Source organism: Dipodascopsis tothii (genome assembly GCF_038497935.1).
Source record: "Dipodascopsis tothii strain CBS 759.85 unplaced genomic scaffold V1510scaffold_24, whole genome shotgun sequence".
Classification (NCBI taxonomy): Eukaryota; Fungi; Ascomycota; class Lipomycetes; order Lipomycetales; family Lipomycetaceae; genus Neoaidaea; species Neoaidaea tothii.
The window spans coordinates 107255-119380 of record NW_027118008.1 but is presented as its reverse complement, the minus strand read 5'-3'; the positions used below and the strand labels follow the sequence as shown (position 1 = coordinate 119380).

General features: G+C 65.1%; 5 protein-coding genes across 5 annotated transcripts; 2 read left to right on the top strand and 3 right to left on the bottom strand.

The window, feature by feature from the left end:
- Positions 1–2505: 2505 nt before the first annotated feature.
- Positions 2506–3683, bottom strand: V1510DRAFT_367767 (acyl-CoA N-acyltransferase; the record flags this gene model as incomplete). Its single annotated transcript, XM_066931318.1, has 2 exons — positions 2506–3126; positions 3159–3683. The coding sequence occupies 2 exons, from the start codon at positions 3681–3683 to the stop codon at positions 2506–2508; spliced, it is 1146 nt and encodes a 381-aa protein (XP_066787820.1).
- A 404-nt stretch (positions 3684–4087) lies between these two features.
- On the top strand, positions 4088–4925 carry V1510DRAFT_192571 (uncharacterized protein). Its single transcript, XM_066930450.1, has 2 exons — positions 4088–4317; positions 4351–4925. The coding sequence occupies exons 1-2, from the start codon at positions 4273–4275 to the stop codon at positions 4480–4482; spliced, it is 177 nt and encodes a 58-aa protein (XP_066787819.1). The 5' UTR covers positions 4088–4272; the 3' UTR covers positions 4483–4925.
- A 1424-nt stretch (positions 4926–6349) lies between these two features.
- On the top strand, positions 6350–7015 carry V1510DRAFT_367954 (carbonic anhydrase; the record flags this gene model as incomplete). Its single annotated transcript, XM_066931332.1, has 1 exon — positions 6350–7015. One exon carries the CDS (start codon positions 6350–6352, stop codon positions 7013–7015), a length of 666 nt encoding a protein of 221 aa, XP_066787818.1.
- Positions 7016–7429: 414 nt separating this feature from the next.
- On the bottom strand, positions 7430–10048 carry V1510DRAFT_192574 (uncharacterized protein). Its single transcript, XM_066930451.1, has one exon. The coding sequence runs from the start codon at positions 9701–9703 to the stop codon at positions 7700–7702; it is 2004 nt and encodes a 667-aa protein (XP_066787817.1). The 5' UTR covers positions 9704–10048; the 3' UTR covers positions 7430–7699.
- V1510DRAFT_367922 (velvet factor) lies at positions 9734–10384 on the bottom strand (the record flags this gene model as incomplete). The annotated part of the gene is made up of 3 exons (XM_066931329.1): positions 9734–9881; positions 9956–10040; positions 10075–10384. Coding segments are annotated over 3 exons (543 nt in total), but the record flags the coding sequence as incomplete, so codon positions are not given.
- Positions 10385–12126: the final 1742 nt, after the last annotated feature.

The following is a 12126-nucleotide window of genomic DNA, read 5'->3' as shown; positions in this document are numbered from 1 at the left end:
TGCCCGTGCCCCCCTAGACTCTAGAGGCCCCTCCCCAGTGGCCGGTGGCCCAGCGGCCCCGCTCGCGGGCCACTCAACAGCCGCTCCGACGCCACCGGCTGTCCACTATGCCCCGCCGCCACGCCTTCTCGGCTGCCAGCACCCGGTTCCGCGGCCGCCCTGGCTTAACGCCGCGGCCCGGCAGTTTCGGCAGTGGCGCCTGCGGCCCCGCAGCTACGCCGTGCTGGCAGGGCGGCTGCCGGTGGCGGCGGCCGCCGCCGCCAGCTCGACGCGTCGTGCTCCGTCGCGCCGGCTGCAGTCTCGCGCGTTGTGGGCGCCGTCCGCCGCTGCGGGCCTCTGCGTCTCATCCACTGCAGCCTCTGCACGCTTCTGCGGACTCCGCGGCAACTAGCAGCTAGCAGTTCGGCGCTAGTTTGGTGGCTGTGGCTGGTGTCGCACGCGTGGCCAAGGCGCTACCTCGCACAGCCCGGTGGCTGGCCGCGAGCCGTCGGAGCCGGCCGTGCCGGCGCCCCGCATCGGTCCTCGGCGATTCATCTTGACCGGCGCCGGGTCTACGGACTCCCGCCCGAGTCGCCGCTCTGCAGGCTCTGTTCGGACCTGCGCACCGCCTGGCCCTCTGCGCGCCGCGCCGTCGTCGCTGCAAGCCGTCTGCTGTGCCCGGGCCCTCTGCCCAGCGGCCGCTGCACGCTGGATTCCAGCAATGCCACCTCCGCGTCTGTAGCTCTGCCCTCTGGCAGAGGCCCTTCCGCTCTTGGCAACGCCACGTTCCTGCGTCCACTAGGCCCCTTGCTCGGCCGGCGGGGCCGCCGTTGAGCAAGTTTGGTATTCCTGGCCGATCTGACGCGGCCTGTGGCGACCAAGGGCCTCACGTACGTCTGTCGGTCGTACGGCCGCCGCTGCTGTGGGGTCTACACCGGACCACTGCCCGCACGACGTCACAATGGCGTGAGTCGTCGCCCACCACGCCCCGTGTCTAGCACACGGCTCTGACTGGCTGACGCCCTGCGGACGGCGCCAAGAGAGCCCGCGCGGCAGGCCAGGGCGAGGTGTGCGGCCGCGGCGCCGCGGTCCTGTGTCGGCGGAGCGTCGGGCCGGCGTCGTGCTGGCTCAATAGGCCATCGCGCCGGCACCGCCAGTAGACTACAGTGATCGTGAGACCTCTGGCGGTCTAGGGCGTCCTCGGACGCTCGCCGAGGATGACTCGGCTTGGCAGACCTGAAAGGGTACGGCTGGTTTCTGCTCGTCGCCAGACTTGGACCTCCGACAAACCCCCGTGGCCGTGCGGCCAAAGACAGTCAAGCGCCGTGCGACGGCATTGCCGACTGCAGTCATGGCCTGCAGCGTCGCTATCGGCGTAGTGGCTGCGGGTGCAGTTGTTCATGCTGATTTGTGGCTATCAAGCACCGTCCACTGTAGTTCGCCTGCAGTCCACTGGCCGCATCCCTGCCGGTTGACGTCTACGGCGCGTCGCGGACGCAGTGGCCGCTGCGGCCGCCGTGGCCACTAGCAGGACCCGCCGCGGCTGAGCTGGCCGCCATTGCGGGCGCAGGCATTCGGCAGTCGGCAGTCAACCGGGCACCAGCGGTGGCCGCCCAGTGTTGGTGGCCTGACGCGCTCGCGCAGTGGATCTCCAGCTGCGGTGCTGCCGTCCACTACGCTCTGTGCGCCAGCCGTCCACGGCACCACGCCAGCCGCCGCCCCTGCCGCCGCCGCGTCGCCGCGGCCACCACCACTGGCTGTCTTTCAGCCGGCCTCGCGCGGCCGAGCTCTGCCCGCTTGCGCCGCGCTGCCGCGCCATTGGCTTGCCGACTTCTGTCCGCCAAGACCTCGCGAAGAGCAGTCTCTGTGGCGGCGCCCGCCGCCTTGGCTGAGCTCCAGCCACAGGCGGCGTATCGGCAGGGCAACAGCCGCCGCAGCCCAACGCGGCCTATTTGCAGACGCCGACCAATAGCTCGGCGGACGGTGCGCCGGCGGCTATGCGGGCGAAAATTCGACCGCAGTATCATGGAGGCTACTGCAGTGGTCGCTTAGATAGCTGCAGTGGCTGTGCGGTGCAGCACGTACGTCAAGCGAGGCGCGTTGTGGTGGGCAACCGGCGACGCGTGTGCGAACAGGTCCGAACAGATTGTGCATAATTCTATGGGCGCCCTGGCGGCCGGCGCCTTTGGGCATGTTGACCACAGGGGGCTTAATCCCCCCCTTTACAACCTGGCTGGCTGAGGGTGGCTGGCAAGCGCTGCCTCCGGATAAGCCACCGCGGCTTGACAGGGGCGTGGCTGGGGAAGGAGACCGCAAGCGCCTTTCGGATACGCTTCCGACCGCGACCCCTGTCAAACGCATTTAGCTCTCAGTGGGCACGCAACGGCGACGCACGCCCAGGGGCGGTCGCCGTGGCGGCCACGCAACGGCCAACGCGTGGACATGGATCGTCCATATCGCGGACGCCTGCGTGTGAGGCCGCACGGCCGGTGCCGTGACACCGTCTCCGACCGCGCAAACGCGGGCTTATGCCGACAGCGAGTTGATCCCGCCGGAGCGCCCCAGTACCAGCGGCGTCCACACCAGACACGACGGGTCGAGCCGCACGTAGCCGCGGCGGTCCCAGCGGTCGAGCTCGGCCGCGATGGCCGCGCGGTCGACCTTGATTGCGTAACGCCGCGTACGCTGGTCTCGGACGAGCGCATCCATGGCCTCCAGTCCGTAGACTACGTCATCCGACGTCAGGCCGGTCGCTGCCGACAGCGCGTCGATCGTCAGCGGGTTCGACGGCGGATCCTGTAGCTGCGCACACAGCACCAGCTTCCAGTAGTTGCGATACGACAGCAGGCCCAGGTCCGACAGCGGCTTCTCGGGCGTGCCTGTCTTGTTCTCTGCCCGCGTCAGCAGATACGAAAAGTCGATCAGAAAATGTCCGTAGCCCTTGCGCTGGTGCACGGGCAAGGTCAGAATGCACGACACGTTGTACCGAGACGCATTGCGCTTCTCTTTGGAGAAATAGCCCACAAAGTGGCAGCCAGCGGCGTCGACCTCGGTCAGGATGTAAAACAGGAACGGCTCGACGTCGTAGTGCAGGGTCTTGGAGCCCAGAAATAGCTTGGCCAGCAGACAGAGGTTCTGGCAGTACATCTGCGGTCAGCGTGTCCGGGCAGCAGACATACCGGATTCTTGCGGCCGTCGACCTCAAACACCGACAGCGCGCCCTTGCGGTAGATCTCGTCACCGGGCGGGTGCCGGTACGGGCACTTGAGCTGGTGGCGCCAGGCCACGAAGGCCGAGTTCATGAACTTGAGACAGAACTCGCAGATGTGCAGGACCCGCTGCCGGCTGTATTCCTCCGGGTACGGCGCAGTGTACCATGTGGCCATCTCGACGCCGCCAAAGCGCACGGCACGAATCCGCGACGCCGGTTCCAGCCGCCCGCTGTCGCTCTCGTCGGACGACTCGTCTTTGCTCACCCGCCGGCTCTGGCCCAGCAGAAGGGCCTTGCCAAACAGCATGCGGTCGTACGTCGCCGGCAGCGTCTTGGACGTGTCGGCCTCTGTCGCACTCAACAGCCCGCCATATGGCTGCGGACCGCCGTCGCCGACGACGCCGACGTGCACGTAAGTGTGGTCGCTCGTCACGATGCCCGACACGCCCAGGTTGTTTGTGTCGACGTCTACGCGCCCGGCCAGCGCCCGCATGTTGATCCTTAGCATCATCCGCTGCCGTTCGCGGTCGACGCGCACAAGCTGCCAGCGTAGTGGGCGGTTTCGGCGCTGCCGACGTTCCCGAGACTGCTGGCGCCGGGGCTCGTCGTTAGACGGCGAATCGGGCACGAACTCGTCGTCGGCGAGTTCCTCGAGAGCGTCGACCATAACCTCCTCGTCCGAGTCGTCTGCACGTGCGCGGCGGCCCGTCAGACGTCCTGCACGGGCGGCAGCGCCTACAGCAGCCGCCATTCCTGTCGTTATCACGGCTGCGATACGCAACCCGCGTCTGTCGCGTCGGCCTGGCGAATGCTTGACGCGTGTGTGCGTCCGTCCTCGCGTGATCCGGGCGCGCTGATGGCCCTGGACCTCCGCACTGAGTCTCGACACCCGTCCGGCGCACCGGGGGCGTGTGCGTAGCTACCGCTGCTTTGTGCTGCTGTTTCTGTCCGCAGGCGCTCCGCGGTCGTCGTGGTAGGCGTTCTGCGCGTCGTGCGGCGCATTTACCCGGCATTGACAGGCCAATCACCGTGCCCGCATATCTTCAAAAAGTTTTCCCCCGGCTGTCTCCATCCGCACAACAATGATTCCCTTTGAGGCCCTCCTGCCGTACGGCGTCATCCTGACTGTAAGTGCGCTCGCCCGCCGAAGCTGACCGCAGTTCGTCGCCGTTGCCGGCACCAGCAACTCTCTGCTTCAGACGTGGAGAAACGGCGGCATGACCGACCTTCGCAACCCGGACACCTTCCAGAAGAGACTGGTCGCCCGCGACATGGCCCTCAACAAGAAATAGGCTGTATTTAGAAATCCGCATTCTTTCTTCAATGTGCTGCGGTTACGCCCGAGCAGACGGAGCTGCGTGTTGCGACTCGGACCGTCCAATCGGCGGCCAACAATTCGCTTTCGGAAGGCAGCAACTTCAGCAGGAGGGAGCGATCGCTAGATAAGGAGACGGGACGATTCACGGGAATGCGTGTCGAGTGGACCGGTGCTTCTAGCACCGGTTGGTGTGGCCAAGTCGCGGCGCCGCGGGCTGGTTGACTGCTCGAGCACGGTTCCCGAACGTTCCCGAAAGCCTGTCGTCTACTACTGCTACCCGAGTAGACACGGGTGTATCCTTCAGTCCGACCGTCCTGCCTGTTGCTGCTACCGTTGCGGGAACGTAGATGCGCTTCGAGCCGCACGATGTGCGGCTCACCAACAGTATGACCTCGGACTCTCCAGTTAGCCCTCAATTTGGCTTGGAAGTCATGCAGTAAGCGGCCTGGGCGCTTCTAGGAAGGACCAAAGCTCCAGCTTCCTTTCGTCTGAAACGCTCACTACGGTGGACGTGCGTGATGTGGAACAGCAACGGGAGGTAAATCGGTATTTAGGCTTACGCGAGCCGCACAGCCTGCGGCGTACCGCCCTCATACTTCGCTGTGTGCGACAGCATGTGGGAGTTGCGAAACAATCTTGGCCCAGCGCTGAAACACGCATGTCCAGATCCCGCTTGATTGCCATTGTGCGGCTTACGAGTGGTCCTAGTGGCTGCTCCGCCTTCTACGCAATACGCAAGTCTCGGATGACCGGGGCCGGTCGGTTGCCGTCTTCAAGCGCGATCAAGGGACTGACGTCACGTAGCTTGCATGCGACACCGTGCACGACGCAGGAGTGCATCATGCGCGGCACGTTGCGTTGAGACAGCCGATACAACCGCTGAAGCTCCTTCTCAAACCGTTCCGGTTTTGGCGGGCTAAATGAGCGCCAGGACCGGCCAGGACCAGCCCCTGGTCGATGTCGGGCGTATCATTCTCCATGCCTCGATAGAGGCGGGCAGTGACGGATAGGCGTGGGCTCGCTGCACGGGGCGTTGATTTCGTTCCAGAGCCCATGCCACAGCCTGCTGCGGCGGCGCAGTGGCGTGGTCGTCGCCGACTCATCAGTCCACGGTTCGAATCCACTGTCCGTGGTTCGAGCCTGTGGTGCCGGAAAATGGCCGACGCGCTATGCCCGCGGTGGACGCGGAACGGCCAAACGCGCAACTAGTCCTAGTGTGGCGCACCAACGCATATATATGCATCTTTTTGTCGGAAAAGGTGGGCAAGGTGGGCATGTCTTAAGTTTTGGTGGGCACATTGTTGGGACGGTGGCTTCTCCACCAAAACTGTCCCATCAACAGACGCTGATTCATCCGTGCCCACGGCAGCGGCCGCGGTCCCTCCACCAAATTTTCTTCACCGGTGCCTAATCAGAAAAAAAATTCGCATCCACCGCGCACACAATTGCAGCAAGCGGGCCACTCCGGCAGATCCTACTGGTCGATTGCGCAGGCCGCAATCAATGTGGGAGTAGTCTGTTGAGTCATCGCGTCTAAACAGGCCTAAGCACACCTGGTGGGTGCTGGGCATCGCAACGGGGGCAAAAGATCTGGCAGCGGCAGAACCACTAGATCGGAGCGCGAGAGAGTATATATACGGCCGGACCCGTCCGGTGCATCTGCATCCTTGTCTCTACCTACAGAGTAACTCGGTTACTCGCCCGCCGCCGCCAAAATACCGTCGTCGGTCCCGTCGTCGCTCGTCTACACGTTCGTTGAGAGCGCGAGCATTGCCGCCAGGCGCGTTTTCACCCGATTCTCAGCAAGACCCCCGCGCACAATGACGCTTGCTGCGCCCGTCATGACTGACGCCGCTGAAATCATCCGCGAGATTCCGCGGGAACTGGCGAACGACCAGATCGTCCCGTTCCTGCTGAAGCAGAACTCGGCCTGGGCCGCCCGCACGGCGGCTGCCCGGCCTGAGGTCCTCGCCGAAAACGCCGTTGGCCAGACTCCGCAGGTTCTGTGGATTGGCTGCTCGGACTCGCGCATCTCGGAGGCCTGCCTCGACCTGCAGCCGGGCTCGGTCTTTGTGCACCGCAACATCGCCAACCTGATGCCGCACGACGACATGTGCACGCTCTCGGTCGTGCTGTTCGCCGTCCACACTCTGCGCGTCCGCCAGATTGTTGTCTGTGGTCACTACGACTGCGGTGGAGTCAAGGCCTGCCTGGACAACAAGCGCCTGGGCCTGCTCGACAACTGGCTCAAGAACCTGCGGGACGTTAAGGTTCGCCACCGTGCCGAGCTCGAGGGCATCAAGGACGAGAAGCAGCGCACCGACCGTCTGGTCGAGCTCAACGTTGCCGCTCAGGTCCACTCGGTCCAGCGCATGACGCCGGTCATCGACGCCATGCGCGAGCGCGACCTGAAGGTCTCGGGCGTCGTTTACGACGTGGCTACTGGCAAGCTCCGTCATCTGGACGTCCCCCCGGACGCGGACGCCGACCAGTACATCTGTTACTAGACACTCGCTCCGACAGATACTCTCATCGCGTGTCGTGCCGGTCTCGGCTGTGCCCGGCCGGCGCGCACGCTCTCGCTTTTGGTAGACTTTGTACATACACAACTGGGTTGATTTACGCATTGCGCCGCGGCGCCTGCGGCTCATTGCCGCGGTGTCTACCTATAGACTTGGCATTACCCAGTGTGCTGGGTCTGCCATTGTCCGTACTGCCAGACTGCCGGTAGATCCTGCACCTGCGTCTTAGTGCCGTTTACCGAGCTGTCTGCACTTATCGGACTCACGCCTGTGTTTTAGCTTTCGGATCATTCATATCAGGCTAGCGTGAATTGCTGTTCGAAACCTTGCCTTTCTGGGGAACCAGCCCTGGCCACGACGCGTCGCGTCATAACCTGTCTGTATCTCACTATTGACAGCCGTGACAGGTGGTGGCTGTGCCAGGACGTGGGAACGTGAACATAATTAGACTATCATACAAAAATAGAGGCTATATCAAAACAATATTAGAACAAATTTCCATGCACTTATAGTTCAACAGAGATCAAATAATGGACAGGAAAATCAAACTGTGTAGAAGCCAGAAGGTAGCTAAATTGACTTGACAAAAAGAGGTCAAAAACAAAAGAGAGCGGCCGCGGCCAGCCGCAAGTCGCCGCAGGCGGTCACGGCCGCAGATCCAAAACCAGGTCACTGTGGCGGCTGGTACTGGCCCGGCCGGTAGCCGTCAGCGTAGGGGCCCTGTTCAAACGATCGAGGGACAGGTGCCGATCCTGGGGGGCCCGGTGGGTAAGAACCGGGCACGTAGTGCGGATACGGCGCCGGGTGCCCGCCGGCCCCCACTTGTGTGTGGTGGCGGTGGATGGAGCTTTCGGCTGCGCCCTTGAACGACGTCGGCGGACCCTGGCTCTGCCAGCCAGTGTGCCGCGGAACCATCTGCGAGCCGTATTGGCCGTGGCCCTCAGCGGACTTAGGCTCCTCGGCGCCGAAACGCTCGCTGACAGGGCCATAAGTGCTGGTGGCCGTCAGCGGCGTCGCCACCGAACTGTTGACCGCGCTGCTGCCGGTGCTGTTGGTTGCACTCATGCCTGTACTGTGGGTACCGTTGCTGCTGGACGCGGCGGACGGCGGGCCCGACCGCTCATCATGAGCCACGCCGTTCAGAAAGTTGAGCGGCGGTAACCGGAACGGTCCGTTCACGCCTTCGCCGTACGTGGGTTTTCTGTGTCCGGCGCCGGCGCCGGAGCTACCCTTGTACGCGCCCGAAGTCGGCGACAGATTAGCCGGCGCGTACCGAGGCGACAGCGGGTTGCTGCTGTAACGTGGCGACAGGCGAGGGTGCAGCACAGCGGGGGGGTCGTGGTAGCCTGCCAGACTCGACGGCCCGGTCTTTGGCGAGTGCTTGATCGCCTGCTGGGAAGTTGGGGGCGGCTGCGGCTGCGGCAGTGGCTGGGACTGTGCTTGCGACTGCTGCATGGTTGGCTGCAACGGCGCGCTGTACGGCGAGCTGGCCGCCGACGTCGGCAGTGACGACGTGTACGTCACCGGCTGTCGCAGCGGCGTCGACGGGTGCGAGGAATGGCCGGAGTGTGCAATGTGCGACGCCCGGGTCAGCGGAGAGTAAGGGTAGCCGTGGCCGCTGGTCGACAGCGGCTGGCTCGGCGCAGGTTTGGGCGACGGTGCACTTTTGTGCACATGTGCTGGCGGCTGCTGCTGTAATGGCAGCTGCGGCCGGCCCTGCGCGTCGTGATAGCCAGAGTAACGGCCCGAGTCGCGCCCGTTCTCGTCCACAGCGGGGCTTGCCGTCCGCGACGACTGTTCAGGTAGCGATGCGGGCCCGGGTGCAGGCGGCGGCCACGATTTGCCGTATGCCGCCCGCTCCTCCTCGTGGGCGTGCGCGGGCGAGTAGCGCGCGCGGTCAGCCGGGTGCTCGTAGCGGCGCAGCGGTGGCGGAGGCATCGGTGCTGCCTGTGGCAGAGCGCGCCTGTCGTCGAGATATCCTCCACGGGGCGATTTGACAGCCGGGTATGGGCTGGCGCCGGCGCCGGCCGGCCCGGCTGACGCCAGCGACTGTGGAGGAGGAAGCGTCGGTGACGAATGCAACGACGATAACGGCGGTAGAACGCTGTCAGACCAGCGGGTGGGCTGTCGCTGTTGCGCTGCTTCGGCGCTGTATTCGTCCGGGTGGCGGTAAGGGGTGGCCGTGGCGTAAACGGGGTACACTGGCGCCGGACCTGCGCCATGCATGCCAGGCTGGCCGTGTGGCGGGCCGGCGCCGGGAGTGGGCATCGGCGGAGGCACTCCTGCGGGGCCCGCTGGAGCCGTATACATGGCCGAGCTACCGTCGGGTGTGCTAGCAGCGGCTCTCGGCGAGTGCGAGTACCCAGGCGGACGGTGGAAGTAGTCCGTCGGCTGATAGTAGCTGCGAGCGATCTGACCCGGGGGCATGTCCGAGTAGGCCGGCGTGGGCAGGCCCGACGACGGCGGTGGACGGGGCCCATGTACCGGGTCGTAGGCTTGCTCTGGCTGCGGCCAGTGGCCAGGCGCAGGCGATCCAGAGGCCAGACGCGGCGCCGAGGCGCCGTTGTTCAGCCGTTGCCGCTTGTACGAGTCCGCCGGATCGCGGTCCTCCTCGTATGTCTGGGGCGGCACGTAAGACCGCTGGCTGTGAGTGGCCGGCTGGACGGCGACCATTTGCTTGCTAAACGGACCGCGGCCACCGGTCTCCTTGCGCAGACGGAGCCGGACACCCTGATCTGAAAACTGTCGTGAGAGCGACGTAGACTCAAGCACACCCGGAAATTGCTTGGACGAGTAGACTGGATGTGTGAGCGCAACGTCCGGCCCATGGGGAGAACGTACCTGTGAAGATCTCTGAAATGACAGAGGTAATGAAGCCGACCTGGGCGCCGCTGCGAGTCAGCACGTCTCACCACGGCCACGTACTCTAGCATTTCGAAGAGACTGAACTGCAAACGGAACTTGCCCTCGAGCTTGACCGAGAGATCGCCAAAGACGAAAAAGCCACCATCTGACGTCAGTCATGCGCGCGGATGCCCACAAACCTTCTTCGTTCTCGCGCACGCGGTGCAGAGACGACACTAGCGTGCCGGCCAGCGTTTCGCTCGGCGGTTTCTTGACGGGCTCGTCCTTATCGGGCTCGTATAGGTTGGCGCACATGAAAAAAAACGGGCTTTGGAGCCACTCGCGGTTAGGATCGCCGTCGTTGATCGTGAGCTGGATGATGGGCGGGGGGTCGACCGCCTTGCGGTCGGCCAAGCCCTTTTCCTTGTTGCCTGCGGCCTTGCAGCGGCATGGCTGCTGGCGGATCTCGAGCGTGTAGTCGGCGAGACGGAGCGTGCGTCGGCCGCCCATATATGCGTTGCGTCGGCTGTGTGCGCCGTGGGCATCGGCCGTGGGACGGGCTTTTGGGGATACGCCGGGCGAGAGTCGCAGGACGGGTTCTGGCGTTAGCGAGCAGGTTGCACAGGCGCGTACCTTGGACGGTAGCTAGTCGCATGCTACGGCTGCATGCATCCTCTGGCAGCGACGCGGCCGGGACGACGCCGAGCCGACAATGGCGGCCGGAGCGCGTGCACCGGCGCGAGCGGGCAGACCGGGGCTGCCTGGGCCGGGTTGGCGACGACGCGAGCGGCTGCGAAGGCGCAAGCGGGCCTGCGGACGGTCACCGAGGCTGGGCCGATGAGAGCGGCTGGCGGCAGGGACGGGCGCGGACGGGCTGTGGTGAGCTGGGGCGCGAATCTGCGGCGTGCGCGCAGGGACGAGGCTGGTGGTCGGATGTGCGTGGCTTGCGTGCTCTGAGGGTCCTATGCCGTGAGCTGGACTCGCTGGCACCGCGCTGTGCGACCTGTGGGGGTCCTGCTGCCGTGCCGTGCCGTGTGCGGCCTGTTGCGCGTGGAAGACGTGGCCAGAAGTTCAAATCCGACCGTCGACGTCTGGAAAAACATTCATCAAGAAGTCGACAAACAGCGTTTGCAGCTTTCAGACGTAGCTGAGGTCGACGGAAGACAGCGCGAGTGATAAAAAGGAGAAACCGACCTTGAAAAATGAAACGCTAGCCATAACGGGCCACGCTGCAGAGAAAAGAGGAACAAGGTTAAATACAGGAGGCTAATTAAGGTCTAAGGCTAGCCGCTGGGAGCCAAGGTTTTGAGACAAATGAATGCATGCACAGAGCGCGCTAGTACCGTTGCCGTGGCACACAAGGGCCATGTTTGGTAGACTGGCGGCAGCGGGCCTAGAGAGGCGCGCTACGGCGGCACAGTGGATGCCGGCGCGCCGGGCTGACCCGCGAAATGGGCAACGAAAGGATGCGGGTGAGCGCACGCGGGAGCACGGCTGGCGAAGCAGGAACTCGCGCGGGCCGACCGGACCGGGCGTGGCGGGCGCCGGGTCGGGCGTAGGCCAGGCAGGCCGGAGACGGGTCGCAGCCGGGGCAACGCGGGTCGGCTGCGGGTTGCTGCATGCGGACGCGGTCTGATGCAGGTTGCGCAGCTGCGTCCGCGCCGCGCTCCGCAGGACCACCGCGCTGGCGCTACCAGAAAGCTGGGCTGCGGCGGGTCGCGGCGCTAGCTGCACGAAGCTGCGGGTCGAGCTGTAGACCCGCCCGCACGGGTCCGGCACGTGGCGCAGGCGGGCGGCGGTGCAGTAGCGACGGCGGCCCGACCCGCGACGGGGGACATTGGATCGGCGGTCGGCCGCCAGGATAGCGGGCGGCGGCAGCACCGACGGCGCGGCCGCGGCTGGTTGGCTGCCCTGGTGCACATGTTTGCAGGCCCAGGCAATGGCCCAGGAGCCCAATGGCCCAGGAGCTCAATGGCCCAGATGCCCAGCTGTCTAAAGCACCGGCGTCCACGCGCCCAAGTCTCTGCTGGGTCGATGGGGAGGCCGCCCCTCTCGGGCCGCCGCCGCCGCACAGCTACGCTCTGCGCGCGGGCGGCTGGTGGTCACACCGGACAGACCTGCCGGTCTGGAGGTGGTCGAACGCGGTCTGTGGTACTGGGCTCTATCAAACACAAGCCCAGGACTGTGGTTGCCCTAGCTACCGGCCGATCGGCACGCGCCGATGGTCCGGGTCCTGGTCACACACAAGCGAC